The 21658-nt window shown below is 43.8% G+C and overlaps 1 protein-coding gene across 2 annotated transcripts in view; it reads right to left on the bottom strand.

Moving 5' to 3' along the window:
- Window positions 1–21658, bottom strand: part of Faxc (failed axon connections homolog, metaxin like GST domain containing) — a 67212-nt gene that overhangs the window by 43757 nt on the left and 1797 nt on the right. The window contains exons 1-3 of one of the 2 annotated variants that reach the window (XM_060386059.1): window positions 18039–19527; window positions 17780–17915; window positions 9081–9277 (exon numbers count right to left, since the gene is read on the bottom strand). In XM_060386059.1, coding sequence (XP_060242042.1) covers window positions 9081–9277; window positions 17780–17818 — 236 coding nt within the window. In that variant the 5' untranslated portion in view covers window positions 17819–17915; window positions 18039–19527. Of the gene's footprint in view, window positions 1–9080; window positions 9278–17779; window positions 17916–18038; window positions 19528–21658 lie in introns of those variants that run through there. The other variant, XM_060386058.1, reaches the window with a different exon arrangement.

Below are 21658 nucleotides of genomic sequence, written 5' to 3'. Positions count from 1 at the left end.
TACCCCCAGCGTGGGCCGATAGGTAGTAATTGCCTCTTAGAAAACAGAGAGGTAGAAAATATCATTAGAAAAGACACAAAAGGTGATGGTAAATCGTGGCTACAAAGAAATATTATTTTTATATCTCAGTGGTATAGGGTTTGCCAGCAAGAGCCAGGCCCTAACATTCATCTCTAGCTCTAGAAAAAAATAAAAATAAAAAAGCCCTGAAATTTTAGCGTTTTGTGTAGTTATGCTCTATTGAGGTCCTCTCCACTAAAAAATGAAAAGAAATAGATTTATCTAAAGTTTTTAATCATTCTTGAATTTTTACTAAAAATCCCTAATTTTTTAACATGTACTTTATTTATTTATTTATTTTTGTTTCTTTCTTTTTTTTCTTCAAGACAGGGTTTCTCTGTGTAGCCTTGGCTGTCCTTGACTCTGTGAGTAGAGGGTGGCCTTGAACTCACAGAGATCCTCCTGCCTCTGCCTCCCTGAGTGCTGGAATTATAGGCATGTACCACTGCACCCAGCAAAAAGCCCTAATTTTAATGCACTCTCCACACTACAACCATATTTAATTCTTCCCTATTATCTTCTAAATAGAATATGTACAATTCTTGTAGAATACTCTTTGTGTGTGTCTTTTTTGTAAGTCTCTTGAAGTACTGCAAAGTGAAGAAATTAATTTCATTGAAAACAGGAAAAAAGTACATCGCAGCAATATTTGACCATTTATAGGCAGTGGATTTCGTGGGTCTTTTAACATAAACTATCTCACATCCACTCCACTGCATTCTGTGTGCATGTGAGTACTATAGGCCCTTCTTGAGCTCTCTTTTTCATAGCTGCAATAATCTAGACATGGGTTTCACATTCCGTTAGAACCATGAGCACTGTGACCCGAGGTGCGAACCACAACAATGTGGTTCACAGCTTTGATCATCTGGAAAGCCGGTAGTCTTAGGGAAAACCCTCATCCTAAACTGAGCATGAACAAGCGTAGCATCAGGGAGGAGGCACCTGGCGCCTGAAGATGAGGAGCGTGGCACTTTAAGCTGGAAAGCTCACATAGAAAGAGAAGAAGTTGTGTGTCAGCCAGTTAGATACTCGGCATGGATGGAGGATGAGCAGGAGGAAGCTCAAGAGGCAGAAGACGCTGGCTGCCTGGACCTGCCAGGAGTTCAGGAGCATAGCTGGGCTCTAGACACCTGTGGGGAAGCTGTTAAGACCTGAGGTGGAGGGGTGCCAAGGAGCAGATCACAGCAGGCCTGAGGCCAGGCTGAATCACTTTAATGCCCAAAGGAAAGGTTAAGTGCCAGAAAGTCTCAAACAGATGGGGAACATAATCAGACGTGGGCAACGCTGGGAGGAAGGCTCGCAAGAAGAGTGGGTGAGCTAGACAAACAGAAATGACGTGCTGACTAGACCATGACAGACAGGTGTCCCAGAAATACTGAGGCAGAGGAGTCCGGGAAGTGGCGGAGATGAGAGAACAGTGGGTGCTCTCTCTCGGGCTAGTCACTGAGTGGATTTCACTACTCAGGACTGTATCACTCACAGTGGGATGGGTTTGGAAAAGGAAAGATGGGCGACCCACCAACTGAAGATGTTCAGAAAGTAGAAAGAACTCAGGAGACAAGTTTAGGCTTCCCCTGGGGGCAAGGGCATGTTCATGAGCTTTAAAGCTATGAGGGGAAATGAGATTATCTACAGAAATCTCTAGAGTAAGGCAATGTTAGAAAAACCACAGAGGGCAAATTAGAAGATCAGGAAGTGAGGCTGGAAGGGGGCACTGAGAGAAGTGACCTCATTTTCTGAGATGGAGGGGATGTGAGTGTCATAAAGGATGGAGGGCTGCAGAAAGGTTAAGCTTCCTACCTCGTCATGACCTCTGTGTCCTCCCCAGAGTGGGGAATGTGCAGAAGGTGAGGCCTTAACCGTGGGTGGAGTAGCAGGATGTAGGAGAGGCAGCTCCCTAAGCCACACAGTTCAGCAGCAGTGGCAGGAGGTCAAAGGTTCCCACCTCCGTAGCCCTTTGAACACAGGACATGGAAGGAAAACTGTACTCATTCAGAACTCAGAAAGCTGCAAGGAGCCTTTACACTTGTCTCCCTCTGTTCCCCTTCCTGCTTTGTGTATGTGTGTGTGTGTACACATGTGTGCATGCACTTGTGTGCCTGCATGCTTACATGTGTACAAGCATGTGTTTGCTATGTATACAAGTCCATGTGTCAAGAGGGAGCATGACCACATGTAATGAATGTGAATGTGGAGCTACAGGTTCTTCAGGTCCTGCCCATAATTCTTTTCAGGCAGGGTCTCTGCTGACCTGGAGCTTGACAAGTGTGTCTAGGCTGGGGCTCATGCCTGCCCCTGCATTTCTGTCTCTGGGATTACAAGTGTGTGCACCACACCTAGCTTCTTTGTTTTGTTTTCTGTTTTGTAGAGGGGTCCAGTGCACTCCCTGTGAGCATGTGCACTAAGAGACCAAAAGAGGGCGTGAGATTCCTGGAGCTGCTCTTACATGGGGTTCTTCGTTACCTGCTGCGCATGCTAGGAGCAGAGAGTGTGGGTCCTCTGGAAGGACAGCAAGCACTCTTAACCACTAAAAATCTTTCCAGTCCCAAAAGTCAGCTCCTTGAAAGCATGGGTTACGCAAGTGAAACTCAGCTCCTCACACCCGCAAGGCCTTACAAGCATGTCAGTGACTGTCTCCGCACCTGTTGCTCTGCACCTGGTTCCTTTGCTTCTCTTCTGTCCCCAATATCTGACCATACAGGGGCTACACAGCTCTTTAGAGAGCAAATCCAGCAAAGTGTCAAAGTTCTCAAAAGAAAAAATATGTGTTATCTTATCTCAGCTATGAAAGGCAGAGGACATGTTTCCATGTCATTATAGACAAGGACAGGCCTCTCACTGAGGATTCCAGGAATGGGGAGTGATTCCACCCAAACAATTGTCACCCAGGCTAAGTCAGCAACCTGCTAAATTCCCCAGCACCTCTTCGCTGAGGCTCCAAGCATCTGACATTGTGGCCTCTCTGAGAACTTGCCTTTAGCATACAGTGGCTGCTCTCCCTCCCACCTCTCCCATGTCCTGAAGGCTTTTATCTATTTCTCTTCTATTCTTCTACCTGTTTAATCTACAATCATGAGCTGATCTAATTCACACCCAGGAGTTCAAATCGACTACCAAATCTATTTCTAACCCAGACCTCAGTCCTGAGGACCAGGAGCCCCACATGGAAGAGCTTCAAGAAATGCAGACTACCTTTCCAGATTTGGAATCATTTTTGCTTGCCTCACCTCACCCGGGCCATAATCCCAGGAGTCGTTCTTCTGTAATCCCAGGAGATTTTCTTCCCGGCTCCTCCCCAGGTGTGCGCACAGGCCTTGTGTCCCCAGGATGGCTGTACATGCAGCCCATTGCATTTGTAGATTACCACATCATATTGCCATGCCCTGGGCCCTTCCCGTGGCCTGGCCTTTCCTAGGCACCATCTCTCAGTATATCTCCCACGTACAAAAGGGCATGAACCTCCCCTCCCCCTTTACAGACTGAACATTCTTGTTGCCAAACGTCTTGTATTTAAACCAGCTATGGTGGTGTTAGGAAGCAGGGCCCTCAGTGTACTTAAGTCATGAGGACAGAGCCCTCAACACTGAGATTACTGCTCTTATAAAAAGGACCCCTAGAGTTTCCATATCCTTTCTCTTTTATGACCTTACAAGAAGACGGTTATTTGTGGACCAGAAATAGGCCCTCACTAATCACCGAATCTGCCAAACCTCGGCCTCAGGATTACTAGTCTCCCTGACTGGTGAGATACAAACTTCTTCTAAACTGCCCAGACTGCTATTCAGTTACAGGAGCCTGAACACCTTTCTTGGCTGCAAACATGTACAGACACTGCCATCTCTACCTGGACATCCTAGTCGTCCTCACTGTCAGCTTCTTTGCTTGTCATCCCAGTTGTCACTTGGCTCTGTCATGCTACCACTTCCCCCGGGATCCTTGCCTTCATCTCGCCAGGAGGTGCTTACCGGGTGCTTACTGTCTTCACTCAGCTCCTCTGGCCTGAGAGGTGCTGAAGGATGGGGGCGTGGTCTGAACTCGTTGTTATTGATGGAATGAAAAACAGCTTTGCACGGAGCCAATGCTGACTATGTGACGTTTCTAAGGAATATGATGTACTTAGGAAAACGGAGAGAAGGACCCAGGAAGGAGGATGAAGCAGCTGCCCCTCCTCTCATCAGGAGTTCATGGCTCCTTTATCTTCACTGGAAAGAAGCCCAGTGCACAAGGAGTCATGAATTATTAACTGGAGTCAGCAGGAAAGGCCAATTGGGAAAGGAGACTGGGTAAGCAATTAAAGTAATTTATCATGTGAAAATCTGTTTCAGAAAGTTAAGATACTTCTTTTTCCTTATCACAACTAAGGTGTCTAATCTCTCCTACAAAAATGGGGTCAAAGATTTAAAGGTTTAAAACTTGCACAAACACTTCGAAAGGAAACCTAGAAAACAGGCAAAAGGCCAAGCCTCACTGCCCATGCCTGTAATCCACGCAACTGGGAAGCTGCAGCATAAGGATCGTCAGTTTACATAACTCACTAGACCATATAACATGATCCTGTCTCAAGTGGACCAAAAATTCAGGTGGAGGGAGGGAGGAAAGGAATGGGGGAAAAACTGTTGATCCCCGTTTAGTTTCCTTCCGGTTTGGTTTGGTTTTAGTTTTAGTACTGAGTCAAACCCTGTAGGGAAATGTTAATTCAGAACTTGGCGGCTCTGGCAAGAGAGCACATCAAAGACCTTCTAGATCTGTGTGATCCAGCTGATCTCTCCAGGACACGGAGGCAAGCAAATCTGAGCTCAAGGCCAGCCTGGTATTGAGCAAATCTCAGGGAAAGAAAAGCTTAGATCCAGGCATGGTGGCACATGCCTTTACTCCCAAACAATGAAGGTAAAGTTAGTTTGTAGAAGGAGGCAGCCATGTTTGAAAGTGATGCCTAAGTAGGTGGCAGGAAAGGTGACGAATCAGAGTAAAATTGACAGAATAGGATACGCCCAACTCACAAGAAGAGAGGGAAAGGGAAGCTGCTTAGAAAGCAACATAGGGAATGACAAAGAGGCAGTTTTACTGGGACAGTAATAGAGACAGGTTGCAGAGAAAAACCACAGGTGAAGACAGAAAGACCAGATAATGAGAAGAAGCCAGGAGAGTAGAGCAGATTGCTTGAGTTAGTTTGAGGCCAATCAGAGCAATTCAGAGGTTGAGAACAAAGCCAGATTGAATAAGTTAGCTGGGAGAGGAATGTGAGCCAATACAGCTGAGTTGAACTAGCCAGCCCAGAGCTCAGAAAGAACAAGAAAGGGTGAGCTTATTAGACAATAAGTCTCAGAGGCTGAAAACATTCCAGGCCTAGGCTAGATTGTACAGAGGCTAGAAGCTCCCAGGACTAGGCCTAGGTTGGCAGAAGGAGACAGCAAGCCTCCCAGACAACAGCTGAAACAGGTGAATAAAAGTTCCTTTTTACAAAACCCAATACCTGCGCCTGCTAAGCGGGCACTCAAATCCTGAGCTATAACCCTAGTCCCTGATCCCCGATAAAAGTACTTTTCACCATAACCTAACATGAAGTCAGGCCCAAGGCATAAATGAACAATAATACACAGACAGTTACAAACTGTTGGGTCTCAGAGTGTGGCCTTCCAAGTCATGAGAATGCCTTTCGCTGCCAGGCATAGTAGCGCACCTTTTAATCCCAGCACTCAAAGGCAGAGGCCAGTGGATCTCTCTGAATTCTGAGCTACCAAGATTACAGAGTAAGACCCTATCTCAATTAAAAACAAAAAAACAAAAAAAAAAACTTCTCTCTACATGGAGCTATGCCCTTGCTGTCTTTCATTTACATCCCATCTTAAAGGGGTAGCAACTTATGATATAATTCTTCAATTATCATCAACTTTCACCAACCTTCCAAACAGGAGCTCTCTCTGCAGCTAAAACTGGATAGAAAGGGATGAAAGTGGAATGAATCTGTGGCATTGTAATCAGCCATCATGTTCAGGCTTTCACACATCATCTTGTAAGCCATCTAATGAAAGTCCCCCATCTCCCTCGGATACTAAAATTACATCAAAATCCAAGCCCAGGCTAGAGATGGGCTTTAGTGCTGGGGTGCTTGTGCATTACCAGCATGCACAAGGCCCCTGGGGTCAAGTACCAGCACCAAAACAAAAAACGAAAAACAAAAACCTGAAGTTTAAAATGTATAATTTATGAGCAACCTAGAAGCAGATTTGTGTGGAAAATGTTGAGTGTTGCACTTACTCTATAGTTTTAGAGGACTCTTAAGGTTTTCACTGGTGGCCATAAGGGGGCAGTATGTATCACTGAAGAAGCAACAAGGTTATAAAAATCAATTTCCTTCTAGTAATTTGATTCCCTGTCTGAGAAATCCTCTTGCACCAGTTTCCAAGTATTGACTCTAACTTAAGCACTCAGTATAAAACAAAGGAGATAAGAAAGAAAAGCATTATTCATCTTCAATAATAGCTTTTATAATGCAAGTGGGATATAATTATATAGATTTCAAATGCAAGAAAAGCCACTTTGTAGCTTAGTGTGCTTATTTGAATAGACCTAAAGCAGAGCTTCAAAAGGATGCCATGTTACATAATAATGCCAGCTTTCCATCACCTTTGCCTTGCAGAAAATTGTACCCAACCATTTTTTATAGTTTCAGGCCAAAATAAAGTATACCTTAAAAAAAAAAAAAAAAACAACAACCCTCAGATTATCAAATAGCTGAGTTAGACCCTGGGGGGTTTACTGCCTCTCCCCTCCCTCCTCGGTAAGTTCAGGCACAACCTAAGAGCTCAAAGCTTGTTAACATGAAGAGAATCTCATAGAAAACTACCACACAGTGAGGTTAGCTCCCACGCAGGGTCCAGCTTCCATTCTGCTCTCTGGACTTGGAGGAGCAGAAGGACAGGGGAAGGGACCAAGGAAAAAATCCGGAGACTCCGTGCCTTAGACTTTTCCCTGGGAGGGTGGGAATGCACCGCTCTCTGGTGGGTGTGGGAGGAGATGACACAGGGCAGTGGTTGGTGCTCCTTTTGCTATTAGAGATGAAGACGTACCTCAGAAGGCCTCCCACTTCTTCCCAATGGAAGGCGAATTAGAGAAGCAATGCTAACCGTAAAGAGGCCAGGCACCATCCAAGCACAGTAAGCCACTGGACGTTTAGGATCTTCCTCCTGCCCCTCTCACCCACATCCACACCCTAACCTACCTCCCATATGAGCTGAGGGCTAGGGAAGAGAAGGCAGGAAAGTGTTGCCTGTGAGTGTCTATGGGGGTAAAGTTACATAAATGTAGCTCTCCAGAGCAAAAACCCTTCCCTGTGAGAACTGAGTATTTTGTTGAATACAAACATCTTAACCAGAATATATTATTATTTTTTCTTTCTGAGCTGCTACAGAAATCTAAGAGTTGTAGCCAAAATATCAGTAAAAACCCAAGTTCTGCAGCTTTCTAGAAAACTGATATGTGGTGGCTCTCCACGTTAGTATGTCAGGCAGCCCATCTCTCAGGCGAGGCATGGTAGAATGCTATCAAAAGACGGCTTGGGGGCAGTGGCCCAGGCAGGCACCTCATTTCCCTCTGCCACTGCAGAGCTGAACCCTGGCAAATGGATGAGATGGGATCCTTTCCACAGCCTTTCCCAGAAGCCAGGTGAGTCAGATAGTCACCCATCTTAGGGCCCACTCTGACAAAGCGGAGACCTGGCATCTTCGTCAGGACTTCATGGGAAGGGCCCAGGTCCCTGCCAACGCTGGGCCTTCCCTCGCCCACACTGCCCTGTGTTCTCCTACAAAGCACTTCCTTGGGCAGCCCTCCCTCATCTCTGCAGTGAGATGGGGAGAGGAAGCAGGGTGCTGTTCAGAGTAAAACAATCAAACACAGGAAGAGAAAGATAGAGGGTCACGTAAAATCCTGGAGATGGGAAAGCCCAGGAAGAGGACAAATGGATGAAGCCGTGAGCCAGTCAGTGCCACGAGGGGATGGCCTCGGTGGGCGAAACTGGTTAGAAGAAGTCCATGGATCTACACCTGACCATGCCAATAAAGTGGGGACACAAGTTTCTAATTAAGTATTTGGGACAAAGTTAAGTCTGGAAATATTTGGAAGAAACATCCTATCATCTTCAGGAGTATAGAGAATGGGATAGAAGTGCCAGAAAACAGCTGAAGAGGGAAAGCCCACAAGAGCAACAAGTGTGCAAAGCAAGACTAACCAGATGTGGCTAACTCTAACGGTGCTGCGGCAGCTTGGGACCATCAAGGCAAAACAGAGCAACTGGTCAACCCAACTGCGTGCTGCTTCAAACTTGGGCTATGCACTAGGAAGGCAGCACCCAGGGCAGAATGCTAGCTAAGGAAAGGGGACGTAACCTCACAAATGCGTCACTTCCTCCACTGAGGGATCCTGCCCCTACGTAGCCCTCCATGCCTTCCTCTCTGTCTGATGGCAGGTTTCGAAAAATGCTTTCTCAGTGCAGTGTAATTCTGGTTGTCCTGAGACTGGCTCTGGAGACCATGCTGGCCCCAAACTCAGGGATCCCCCTGCCTCTGACCCCAGCACTGGGGCTGGGATTAAATGTGTGTGCCACCACTGCCCAGCATCTGTTGCACTGTCATTCAGCAGTTTGTACTGATGAGCTCACAAACTAAACTAACCCCCTCACTAAAATCCAGCAAATTGCAGCACACAGGCTGTGAAGATTTTTTTTTCCGTATGGTTGGGGAAAGATCAAAGGAAGATTATGCTATCATAAATGAAATCCCAGTTTCAGTGTTCGTGATAGCTTTACTGAAATGTAGTCTGCTTGTAAGCTGCCAGGCTTATGGGTACAGCTGAGTGGTTGTGGCTGTAGTGGAGAGATACGTGTGAAGTCCTGGTCTAGATACTTTAAGAACTGTGAGTAAAACTTCACAGAAAACTTTTGAGAAGGTAAGTGAGGGTCAGAAAGCTGAACGAGAACTTGGGCGGGCTGGGAGAGGATGGGATGCACCGCAGGAACTCACCAGTAGAAGTGCTCTTCCACCATCTTGGTCACGGCTCTTGAGACAGCTCTTTCATGAGGGCCAAGGTTTTTGTTTAAGTTCACTCCAAGTTTCTCTTCCAGAAAGTCTATTATGAATTCTGTGCCAGACACTTTTTCATTATTATATTCAATCCAAGGCATTTTCCCTTGAGCAGAAAGTTTTCCACCAAAATAGTTCTAAATGGAATATTTTAGAAGAAAGAGAAGCAATGTATACATAAATTACTGATTAACAGAAACCAGCATCCCAACCGTGAGTGCTTGTGCCCGTACTATTCACTCAAATGAATTCGGCACATTAACTCTTTAAGATGATTACTCTAGGGTGGGGAGGGGGCCTTTCACTGAACATCAAACTATTTGTTTCCATAGGGTCTATGCTGGATTCAAATTCTATCTGGACCAGGGGAGGAAACAGACTCTGAGGCAAGGAGGGGGAGAGGAAAGGGGTGGTTTTGAAATAGACATGTCTAGCTACAATGTGTGATTTACTCACAGATAGCAAAAAAAAAAAAAAAGGAAAAGCAAACCACGAAGAAGCTTGTACCAATTTAGTACCCGAAGACCTCACTTGAGATCCAGTATGTTGCGTCTGAGTAATGTTTACCGTCCCCACACTGCAAACAAGAGGTGTCCCGGTATCCCCTAAGTTATCATACTGAGGCTTAAAAAGAATACACAACAGGTTCAACCACAGTGTCCCCTACAGGATATTCAGCAGGTTCCCGGGTTTCAGTCCAGACCTTTAATTTATCGTGCTAGGTGTGGTACCCAGAATCTGTTCAGACAAGGTAGGTTTTGATCTATAAGCATGTTAGACACTGACAGTGACTCAGAAGATCTTGGTCCAGAAAGGAGGTGGACAGACAAGTCACACAATTTTCAGTTAAAATTACAGGGACATTTATTCTCCAGTGCGTAAAAAGTAAAGACCTGGACCACAAAAAATGGTGGGATTCTGGAGCCTCCCATGTCTTCATCCCTTTTCTCAATAAATGTAGACATTTAAACCTCAAAGTTGATTGTTTAAACTGTGTCCACTGTCTTGCAGACTACACAGCCTAAATTAATCTGATCATCGCAAACTCTTCCTTACACCTCATACAAATAGATGTGCAGATAGTGTTGGATAAAGGCAAATGTTGGTCCCTCTGAGAAAACTGGTACTCAACAAACACGGTGCCTTACGTTAAACATACACCCTCTTCTCCCTTTTTAAAAATGTACTTATTACTGTATGTGTGTATTTGCCTGCAATGTCTGTATGTCTGTATTGCATGCAAGCTGGCGCCATCAGAAGCCACAAGAGGACATTTGATCCCCTGGAACTGGAATTACAGGAAGTTGTGAGCCATCACGGGGTGCTGGGAACTGAACTAGGATCCTCTGGAAGAGCGGCCTTCTCCTAACTAAAGAGCCATCTCTCCAGCCCCTACAACTTTCTTCCAATCAAGCCATTTCACCCCTAAGTATTTACCCAAGAGTCCAAAAGCATACAGCCATGCAAAGACACATAAGGAGAGATCTGGGCTGGAGAGATGGCTCTGTGGTTAAGATCATACACTGTTCTTCCAGAGGACCTGACTTTGGATCTCACTGACCATATCATATTGCTCTGTGCACATACATATAAACAGAAATAAAATAAATATTTTAAAAGTTCATAAAAGTTTTTCAATTCTCAGAAACAAGAGAAATGTTATTCAGAGGTAAATTAATAAACAAGCCTACAAATATGCAATGGGTTTTCACCCAGGAAAAACAGGAGAATGGACTGCTTAACACAACATGGATTAACTGAATAGAAATAGAAATAGAAATAGAAATTTCTACTTGATGAGTAGAAATAGGCAGATTAAAAAGGACTACACAGGGCTGAAGGCTATCTCAGTCATGGGAACCTGAACTCAAGGCCCAGTATCCCCCTTAAAAGCCAGGCTTGGAACAGGCACCTGTCATCTCAGCACTGGGGGCATGGTGACAGGCAGAACACGGGCTTACCGGCCAGCCAGCCCAGCCAAAATGAAAGCTCTGTGGCCGTTTGGGAGGCTTATGCGTTTAAATGCTTGATCCCCAGTTAGGAGAACTATTTGAGAAAGATTAGAAGGCGTGGCCTTGTTGGAGGACAGTGTCACAGGGAGGGGGGGGGCTTTGAGGTTTCCAAAGGCTGCTAGACCCAGTCTCTCCTCCCCTCCCCCTCTCGGCCGGCTGCCTAGGCATCAGCATATAAAACTCTCAGCTACTGTTTCAATACCATGTTTTCCAGCTTCCTGCCATGATGATCAAAGATACTACCCCTCAGAGACCACATGCAAGCCCCCAATTAAATGCTCTCTTTTTATAAGAGCTGCCTCTGTCACGGTGTCTCTTCACAGCAGAGTAACTAAGACAAGCTCCCAGACTAGTAAGTGAAGTGTCTCAAACATTAAGATAGAGACCAATAAGACAGGGAGAAAAATACCCAGATCAATGTATAGTTCCCACATGCCACACACTAACAAGCACACACGTGCTGGACGTGGGGGTGCACGCCTTTAATCCCAACAATGAAGAGGCAGAAGCAGACAGATCTCTGTGAGTTTGAGTCCAGCCTTGGCTACAATAGTGAGTTCAAGGCTAGCACAGATACAAAAGAAGTACACTGTAAATTCTTTCTCTCTCTTTCTTTCTTCCTTTCTTTCTCTCTCTTCTTTCTTCTTTCTTTCTTTCTCTCTCTCTCTCTCTCCTTTCTTCTCTCTTTCTTTTAGCAAACTCCGGGAAATGTAAACTAACCTCCAGTGACAGAAGGCACACCCATGACTGTTAAGGACAATAAAGGAGGTAGGAAACAAAATCTAAGAATGTCAAAGAAACATGTGAAAATTTTAGAAAAAAAAAAAAAAAATGGATCCCTTCTGTGTGTTTTGTTTTGAAACAGTCTTATATAATCCAGGCTAGCCTTGAATTCACCACGTAGTTCAGGCTGGCCTTGAACTCTTGATTGTCCTGCTTACAGCCCTAAGTACTAAGATTACAGGTAAGCACCACCACATCTGGCTGATACTTTCAATGTGACCATTGTTTCATAGGTACTTACCTGGTTTTAAAAAAAAGTTATCAAAATTTACAATGGAAGCTTATGCAACTTGCTGCATGTCAATTTTAGCTACATAAAGTTGTGAGAGTTTTATTTTGTGTGAGAAGTCAGTTATTAGATAGAATTTGGAATGCATCAAGCCTGAGCGCCTTTAAATATTTCTCTAGACTAGAGATTAGTGAAGTCTTCCTATAGAGAGTCCAGTGGTAAATACCTCAGGTCCTTAGTCTCTACCGACAGCTCCGCCTTGCAGCAGAAGGGGAAGAGCAGGCCTGGGCCATGACAAGGGAATGAGCTTGGCTGCTCCCCACAAAAGTCAGGACACTGAGATCTGAACTTCATGTATGACAAGCTTTTTAGAACGCTTTTTCCTCAACTATTTAAAAATGTATAAATATTTCTTCTTTCACAGGCCTGACGTGGCAACCCCTGCTGCCGAGACTAGGAGCTATCCACCCTCTCTGCTACGGAATCCCAAACTGAAACAAAGGCAGCATTCGGACCAAGCCCGAATAAGGAGACAGCTTTTTGCAAAGGTGTATTAAAACAGAAAACCCCAAAAGAGCACAGCCAACTCACCCTATTAATCCTTCAAAATTTTCAGAAGTAAAACAATACTGCGGGGAGAGGTGGTGTTGGGGGAGTGCAACTGGGATTAAGACTCCAATGTTGGAGAGGACCAGGATGTCATCTGGACATGACAGGACCGCTGCACTCACAAAATGACCCCAGCTGTGGCTGCCTGAACAGGCCCTGTACAAGATAAGCCAGTCAATGACAGCTTGGTTGGGGGAGGGGCTCGCTGAGGAGCTAGGATAGGGATGGCTGCTAGGAGACTATGCTCCAACGAGTGACCCAACGCCCATGAGTAAACGCAGCCCCACAAATTGGATTCAATGGGTTATTTAAAAAAATTAAAAAAGAAAAAGGACATAGGATTGAAGGGCGTGGAAAGGTAGACATAAAAGAAGAAGTTAGACGAAAGCACGCGGGGGTGGGGGTGGGGGGGACATAATCCAAATACATTGTGTGCATGTCTGAAATTCTCCAGGAATTAATGAAAAAATGAACTTTATTAAAAAACCATTCAGGTGTGGTCAGGAGGGGTTGCACACGCCTGTAATCCCAGTCCTCAGGGAGGCTAAGGCAGATCTTCATGAGTTTGAGCCCAGCCTAGTCTACAAATTGAGTTCTAAAATAGCCAAGGCTACACAGAAAAACCATGTCTTGAAAAACCACACACACACGAATACAAAGAACAACATTTAGATACTGCTGGTGTGAATATAAATTAGTGCAGCTAATATGCAGAATGAAGGTTTCTCAAAAAGAGCTGCCATCTGAGCCAGCTATATCACTTCTGGAGAGACAGCTGAAGGGATCTAATCAACAGTTTTGTGTAGTGCAGTACGATTCCAAAGAGACAAGTCAAGAAACCCGTCTAAGAGTCTGACAACAGGTGACTGATTAAAAAATATACTTTATTATGTACACAGTAGAGTTTTACTTAGCCATAAAGAAAAAAAGAAATTATATCAGTGAAAAGTGGATTGAACTGGAAATCACTCTAGTAAGTGAAACACCAGTCTCAGAAAAACCACATTTACCTTTTTTTCATATGCAAAAACCTAGACTTAAATTTATACATATGCTTGCATCTGTGTGTGCCTTGAAAGAGGGGAAGAAATCTGAGCCACAGTGCTGGGGGAAGAGAGAGTAATGGAGCCAGGTGACTTGAATACTGGAGGGGACTATTTGGGGTGAAGAACTGGGCCAGCAAGAGAGTGGGGGAGCAGTGGAGGGCAGGGTCAAATTAGACAAAGTATGATGACGCATCCGTAAGAGAATGTTATGCTCACAACTAAAAAGACCACTAACTAAGACAACAAACCCAAAGCAAACCCTTCCGTTTCCAAGCCATGCATCCTTCTGGGGCCAGACTTTCCGAGACTGCAGACATCAAACAAAATAAAATACTGAATGTAAAAGCTGATATGAGAATACAGCATTTACCCAATAAGCTGGAAATAAAACAGACTTATAAAATGCAAAAAAGTTACTTTTTTCAGTAAATGTTTCTATTTATTTTAATTTTGTTTTTGTTTTTGTTTTTTTTTTACTGTTCTAAGAAATGTTATCTATGTGAATGTGTATTGGGCTTGCTATCTGTCTCTAAAGGTTTAAAAGGTACAATTATGTTTCCTAGAGGAAAGAAAATGCTATAACCAAATCCATTGCTTTTTATGTTAACTTTAAAAATTAGTGAAAAGACAAAAGGCACATTAGAACTCAAAAAAGGTTAAACAGAACCAGAGGGGCTGGCGGATGGCTCAGCAACTGAAGGTGCCTGCCACCGAGCCTGACAGCTTCAGCTCTAACCCGACTGTCCTTCCATCCCCGTGTGTGTGTCACGGTACGCAGATGCTCTGTTCCCATGTGTGCACACACACCGTAAATAACTGAATGAAAAACCACAAGGGACATATATATAAAGAGCAGCAATGTAGTAAGATAACCAAGGAGCAGGCATGGACTGGACGTAGGCCCCTATGAAGATGTAGCAGACAGCTTCAAGTGGGCCCTCTGGTAAGTGGGGACTGCATGGGACGCGGACTTCTTGCCAGCTTTGATCATTTTCCCTTGGCGGGGCTGCCGTGAGAGGCCATGGGGGAAGAAGCCACACATTCAGTCCTGATGTAACTTGATGAGCTGGGGTGGGTGGGAAAGGGAGCCCGCCTTTGCTGAGGAAAAAGGGAGAGAAAAAGGGAGACAAGGTGGAACTGGGAGAGGAGGGGCTACAAACATGTAAAGTGAATAAAATAAATAAACGAGAAAAAATTAAAAAAAAATAAAATTTTAAAAAGATAAAATTAATTCTAAAAAATTCAGAGGGAGAAAAAAAAAAAAGAATGAGTTTTACTGTGAATTTCTCAGTAGCTACCAGCACTCTGGAGGCAAAGGCAGGAGGACCACGCTCAAGGACTGAGTACAAACAGACTTCACAGCCAGCCTAGTCTACACAGCAAGTTCCAGGCCAGATGGACAATAAAGTAAAACTGTCTCCAAAAACCGCTACCAATAACAGAATTCTCAGTAACAACATCAGTGGAAAAAAGACATTGGAGTAATAGTTTTAAAACACTAAAAGAAACAAATTTTAAAAAGAAACTTACCAAGTGTGAAGGTTGGGGAATGGGGAACTATTTCAGAAATGCCAAGCCACTGAAGACTTACCAGGAAAATATTCATCAGCAATTTACCTCACGTGACTGGAAAGATGGCTCAGAGGTTAAGAGCACTGGCTGATCTTCCAGAAGACCTGGGTTCAATTCCCAGCATCCACATGACAGTTCACAACTGTGTTGCACCGCCCTCATACAGACATGCACACAGGCAAAACACCAGTGCACACAAAATTAACAATAAATAAATTCATAAAGAAAAATAATGACTCAAAACTAGGTGTTCTGGAGCTCACCTTTAATCTCTACATTCAAAAGGCACAGAGGCAGGCAGATCTCTGAGATTTCAAGGCCAGCCTGGTCTATACAGCAAGTTCTGGGCCATCTAGGACTACATAGTATGACTCTGTCTCAAGAAAGAAAGGAAGGGAGGGAAGGAAGGAAAGGCAGGGAAATTACTCAAATTAAAAAAAAAAACTGTGTAGAAATGTGGAAAATACAACTAGTCAAATAAAGGTAAATGGATTAGTCAAAGGGTAATGGATTAAGATATTTTTATATAAATTTACCAAACATGAAACTGTAAGAATGCTATTTCCAGGATGCAAAGCTACTAAAATATCAGATCCAATACAAGAAATGCACTATCTAAGAGGAGCAAATGTATAAAAAACATAAACAGGATGAAGAAAGATATCCCAAGTAACCTCACAACATGTCAAGTTCAATTTTAAAAAATCACAAGGGACAATGATTGGCCCTGTACTTTGAAAACTAAAACATTTCAAATGTGATCTGTAGTATATGTGACTAACAATACAACCTCAAATACATGAGTGGTGTTAAAGTGATAATACACTAGAACAGCAAAAAGAGAGCAATCAATGAAGATTTGGATGCTTACCCCTTTCAGAAACTAACATAGCCAAACCATTTTAAAAGAGCAAAAATGCAGCTCTAAATAACCCATTAAAAATCTTCAAACAAGCAAACATGTAAATAGTCCCATAGTGATAAGATTTAATTAGTTATTTTCCACTACCTTAAAAATAAATAACTAGCTGGTGGTGGCACACGCCTTTGAGCCCAGTACTCCAGAGGCAGATGCAGGATCTCTGTGAGTTCAAGGCCAGCTTAGTCTACGATCAAATTCCAGGACAGCCATGGCGTCACAGAGAAACCCTGCCTTAAACAAAAACAAGCAAACAAAACCCACTCACTTGGATAAAGTCCTAGTAGACTGAAAGAACTGATATCACAGAGACTATTTTCTCTGACCATAATATCAAAAACAATCTTATCATATATTTGAGGCTATTTTGTTAGGTACATATATTACAGAAGATCACATTTAAAACACAACAGCTAGAACTTGTTTAAAATGAAAAAAATTTAAGCTACATAGAGTAATGACAACAACAAACAACAAACAAACAAGCATGTTAGGTGGCTTTAGCATTACTGAGAGAAAAATAGATATCTTCAAATACATTCTTTTGTTCTTTTTGTGGAATAGTGTTTATTTCTAATTTTAAATTGGGGAAAATTTGCCCACATTCTAAACTTCAGAATTTAGTTTTAATTAAGATTTTGTCATATTTCCTTTCTTCACGGGGTGGAAATACTGGCAAGCTACTTATTACATTTGTGTGTGTGTATGCATGCATATAGGTATGTGTGCCTCTTTTTCCTTGATTTTCTTCTTATAAATAGTTTTATCTGTTTGTCAGTCTTTTGCCTGCATGTATGTCTGTGTGCCACAAGCTTGCCTTGGTGTCTGAAGTCAGAAAAGGACATGGGATTTCCTGTAACAGGAGTTAGTTACACATGTTCATGAACCATCGGGTAGGTGCTAGGAACTGAAAACAGGATTCTCTGCATGAATCCCAAATGCTCTTAGCCATTGAGCCATCTCTCCAGCATCCTTTGGTTGCTTCTTTAATGCTGAAATGAAAAGGTAGTCCCTGGAAAGCCATTTGAGCAAACCATGGAAATTTAAAATATATTCAAAGGCCAGAGCTATTGTTAGGTGGTGGAGCCCTTGTCTGACAGACAAGAGGCGCTGGCTTCCACCCGATGCCAACTGTGCCCTCTGACCCCACATTCATGGAGGAAAAAATGAGAAACAAAAACCTGAAAGAAAAGTTCCACCAGGCAGTAAGGAGCAGTCTCACCAGCAGCCCTGTGAGTCTATCCAAACCGCCGGCCAAAGAGCCCGTTTAAAATAAACACGAGGAGTCCTTCCTTAAAACAGATTTAAAAAAACCCACAGACGCTGGAATGGAGCACCTCTCTCACTAAGGACTGGGCGCTGTTGCCTTCACACCTGCCTACTCTAACAACCACTCCTGCGGCATTGACTACTCCCCTCGCTATGTGATAGTGATGTCATGAGAATAAAACATATTTTCAAACAAGTACCTGATAGGGTAGGTCAGCCATTCTTAGGTAAGTTTCCATTTTCAAACAGAAAGGCGACAAGCTGGGAACACCATTGTTAGCTCTTGCGAATTGATGTAAAATAATAGCATCCTTGGAGTCAAGCTCTTGCTGTTTCCTGTCGAGACCGAAACAGAAATAAAAATAGCCTGCACGTTAGTTTTCTGCTGGCTTGTTCACAAGAGGACCCCGTTGGGTTGTAGCCCTCCATGAACAAGCGTGGGGCTGTGACAGGCCTTACCTCGTCCAGGGTTTGGAGACAGACGCACAGGGGACACACAGGAGCTCCTACAGACTCTGAAATGACTGCAGCCCCGGGGCCTGGGGAGAAACTACCTTGCTTCCGTTACCTGCGGCCTCCATAGGCGGGAGGGGCATCGTGTGCTTCCTACGTGCTCCACCTGACTGTGCATTCCGTGGATACTATTTCACTAATCTTCAAAACCACCTCATGAAGTAGGTGCACCACCTGTGTGTCTTGTGGATGCGGTAGGTGCAGCACCTGTGTGTTTTGTGGACGCAGACACTAGAAGGCACTTCAGGCTTTCAATCCCAGCTCTCGTGATACCAAAGGGTCACAAGTTCATGGCCTGCCTGGGCCACAGAGAATCCCGGGTACGAGAAGGCCACACTGCTGCTGCACTGCAGAACCTAGACTTGGCCCACACGCCTGCATTGGACAACACTGAAACAGCCCGGTCTCAATAGGAAGGGGACATAACTGAATGTTATCTCCCATGGCCCACATCTACAGAGAATCTAATACTGGACGTTCTGGTTCTTTTTTTTTTTTTCTATATTGATAATCACAAGAATTAAGCAAAGTGGTATCCATAAATATTTAGTAGGCTATCAAGCACTGAAAGTCTAGAGGAATTTATTCTCACATAACAAAACATGGTCTTGTCCAATTTCACCCACCCTGGCTTACACACCCCTCAGGGACCCAGTACAGTTTGCATCTTTTCATCTGCCTAGCACTCCCAACCAGACAAGCTCCATGCCAAGCCTTGGCCTCTCTAAGCCTCTGCTTCCTTCTCCAAACCTCAGTTTAGTTCTGCACCTACTTCTGGCCAAGCAGGACCTGTCACCATCACCACATGGTGCTCCCTAGCTTCAGCATCTCCCCTTGGCACAACAAGAGCTCAGTCAGTTTAGAGAACCCAGAATGACTCATTCTGAAACTACAAGCCAAAAGAGTTAAAACATTTACCATAAAACAAAGAGTTCCCTTCATATGAAATGTGTGGGAGGTCAGATATTAAAACCCAGGTATGTCTGTAGACAATACAAACTCTACACTTCACAACTGACTTTGTGCAAAAAAATAATTCACATCACAAAGTGGTGTTTTCATATAATTTAGAGAGGCAAAAGTTTAAGAAGTGAAAGGAGATAAATATGAAATCTCCTGCCCTACTGGCCAGAAGAATCAAATGTAAAGGCTAATTTAGGCCTCATCACAGTCAGAATGGAAGCTACTCATGTGCCAACATGTGCCAGTGACTTTACAGACACGGCCCATATTAACTTCCTTAATTCCAATAATAGCGCTCTACAGCGGCCCTTGCTGGAGTTCAGGCTTGGGACATCGTACTAATATTTTATAGCAGACAGGAAGCTTTAAAGTCAGAAGTAACTTGCACAAGAAATAGCGATTTAAGACCAAGTCTGTCAGGACAACCCGGGCAGCAGAATAGCTGGGGCACTCAGAAGGCAAGAAAACTGCAAGTTCAAGGTCTGCCTAGGCGGCTAGATCATGTCAAAAAAAAAAAAAAAGCCAAAAGGGGAGTAAAGTGAAGATATAGCTCTTTGGTAGGGCATTTAGCTTCCATGGATGAAGTACTGGGATCAATTCCTAGTACAAATGAAAAAAAAAAAAAACAAACATATATATATATATGCAGGTATTCTATATATATGTATGTATACAGATATATTAATATATACATTAAAATAACTTCAGATCCCAAGAGTCCAAGAAAAGAAAACTGGCAATTCCTCAGGCAGTTTTAACACAGCCAGTTTGACTCAAATAGCCAGTAGCGGTTAATCTTTATTGAGTGCCCACAGGACAAACGCTGTCCTAAGTAGTTTACATATGCTCTTGTATTAAATCAACTGGATAAGGAAGGCTACTATTATCATCTCCATTGAAGGTGCAGGGTTTGCTAAAGGCTGAATCAAATTTGAAGCCAGAAAATTTGGCTCCATAGGCCTTCTTCTACACATCAGAACCCTCTCCCCAGTTTAGGGTCACAGGATCTGATGAGTTCCTTCCTGTGCAACTTATTGCGTTAAAAAACAAAACAAAGCAAAACAAAAAACAAACAAACAAACAAAAAACAAAAAACGCCCTTAGAGTGAGACTTGCATAAGAGAACAGCTGCAGAGGCCAGCCGGCTCACCTAATGGGACACTAACTTGCTCCTGTCCCTGCTCTAAGACATCAGCGATGGTCATGCCTCTGTGACAGGCAAGGAAGCCAGTCAGGGAGGTCGAGTGGGAACCCTTCCGATGGAGAGCACAAAGTGCAAATGAAGTCACTGCTTAATCATTCTGTTTACAAGCAGATTTCCAGATGCATAAATTTAATATAGATGCCAAGCCATCACCGCACTGGGGAAAACAAAGGACTGAGTCAATGATTATTTAAAACTATAACAATAGAAAAAAATACATATACCCCAACTAATATCCAGATAAGTACCCATGCTTCACCCTAAAAATACCTGCATTGGTTATAGTCATTAATTAGACTTCTTGAGTAACCTGATAACTTTCTTTTCCCATGAGACAAAAGCAGAGATTAAAGGTTAATCTGGCCAGCAGAAATCCCAGGCAGGGTCAGCAGAGTTGACAGTTGCCAATGACCTCAGGCAGTGGGACCATTTTATGCTATATTTCCCTCCCACTCATTTCAGAATTTGATTTAGGTTTTTGTTTGTTTATTTTGTTTCTGCTAAACTATACAGACAGTAGAAGCTCAGATCTCACAGCAAGGAGAAGTTTCCCTCTCTTGTACCCTCTGAACCCTGTCTTCAGTGCTCCTGTCTACTCCCCATATCTCAAGAAGCTGGCAGAAAGTTACATCTTCCTAGGAAATACCCCTGTTCTCCGCATTTCTCCTCCTTTCTCCCCCAACAAAACACCTCAAAGTGAGCGTTTTCTCACAAGCCCTCAGTTTCCACATTGGAACCTCAATATTTTACTCCTGTTACTGCATGATCTTCAGCAGATTACTTAACCTGTTCTACTAAGTAGTGGTAATTGTTCAAGATATGTGCAATCACACACATGGAGGGCCACTAAGTTCCCAGAAATCTGGCAGCCTGCTTTTCAGTTTCTATTACAACAGGGTTTGCAGATTCATTTGTCAAGAAACAGAAGTAAACAAACATAGGTCTTAAAACACCTTGATCCAAGTTAAGTACCCAGAGCTGGGGCTTGTGGTCACCACAAGGGGGAAGGAGTCAGTCTGGGCAGAGGGTCCGGAGCTTCCAGGTCGTGGTGAGTTCCCAAGGCTCTGTTTTCGGCAAGGTCGCATTTTGGGTTCGGCCATATGAAGCCTTCCCTCTCCAGAAGCTAGGGAAAGGCTGGGGAGGCACATGCAGCAGGAACAGTCCTCACAGGCTGAAGCACAGCCGAGAAACAACAGACTACTGTCTGACATGCTGCTCAGGGGTGGGAGTTCTCCACACCGACCGAAATCCGACCCGAAACAGAGTTCTCAGGCTGGCACAAATGGGGAGTCATCTTGGAGACATTTCACTTTAAAAACTTTTTTATTTGGCTCAACTAGATTCAAGACACTGAGCTAAATGAGATGTAGCAAACTTAAAATAAATTTCTCAGTCTCCC

This window comes from Meriones unguiculatus, chromosome 6 (assembly GCF_030254825.1).
Source record: "Meriones unguiculatus strain TT.TT164.6M chromosome 6, Bangor_MerUng_6.1, whole genome shotgun sequence".
Classification (NCBI taxonomy): Eukaryota; Metazoa; Chordata; class Mammalia; order Rodentia; family Muridae; genus Meriones; species Meriones unguiculatus.
Note: the sequence above shows the minus strand (reverse complement) of the source record. Positions and strands in the feature narration are given on the sequence as shown.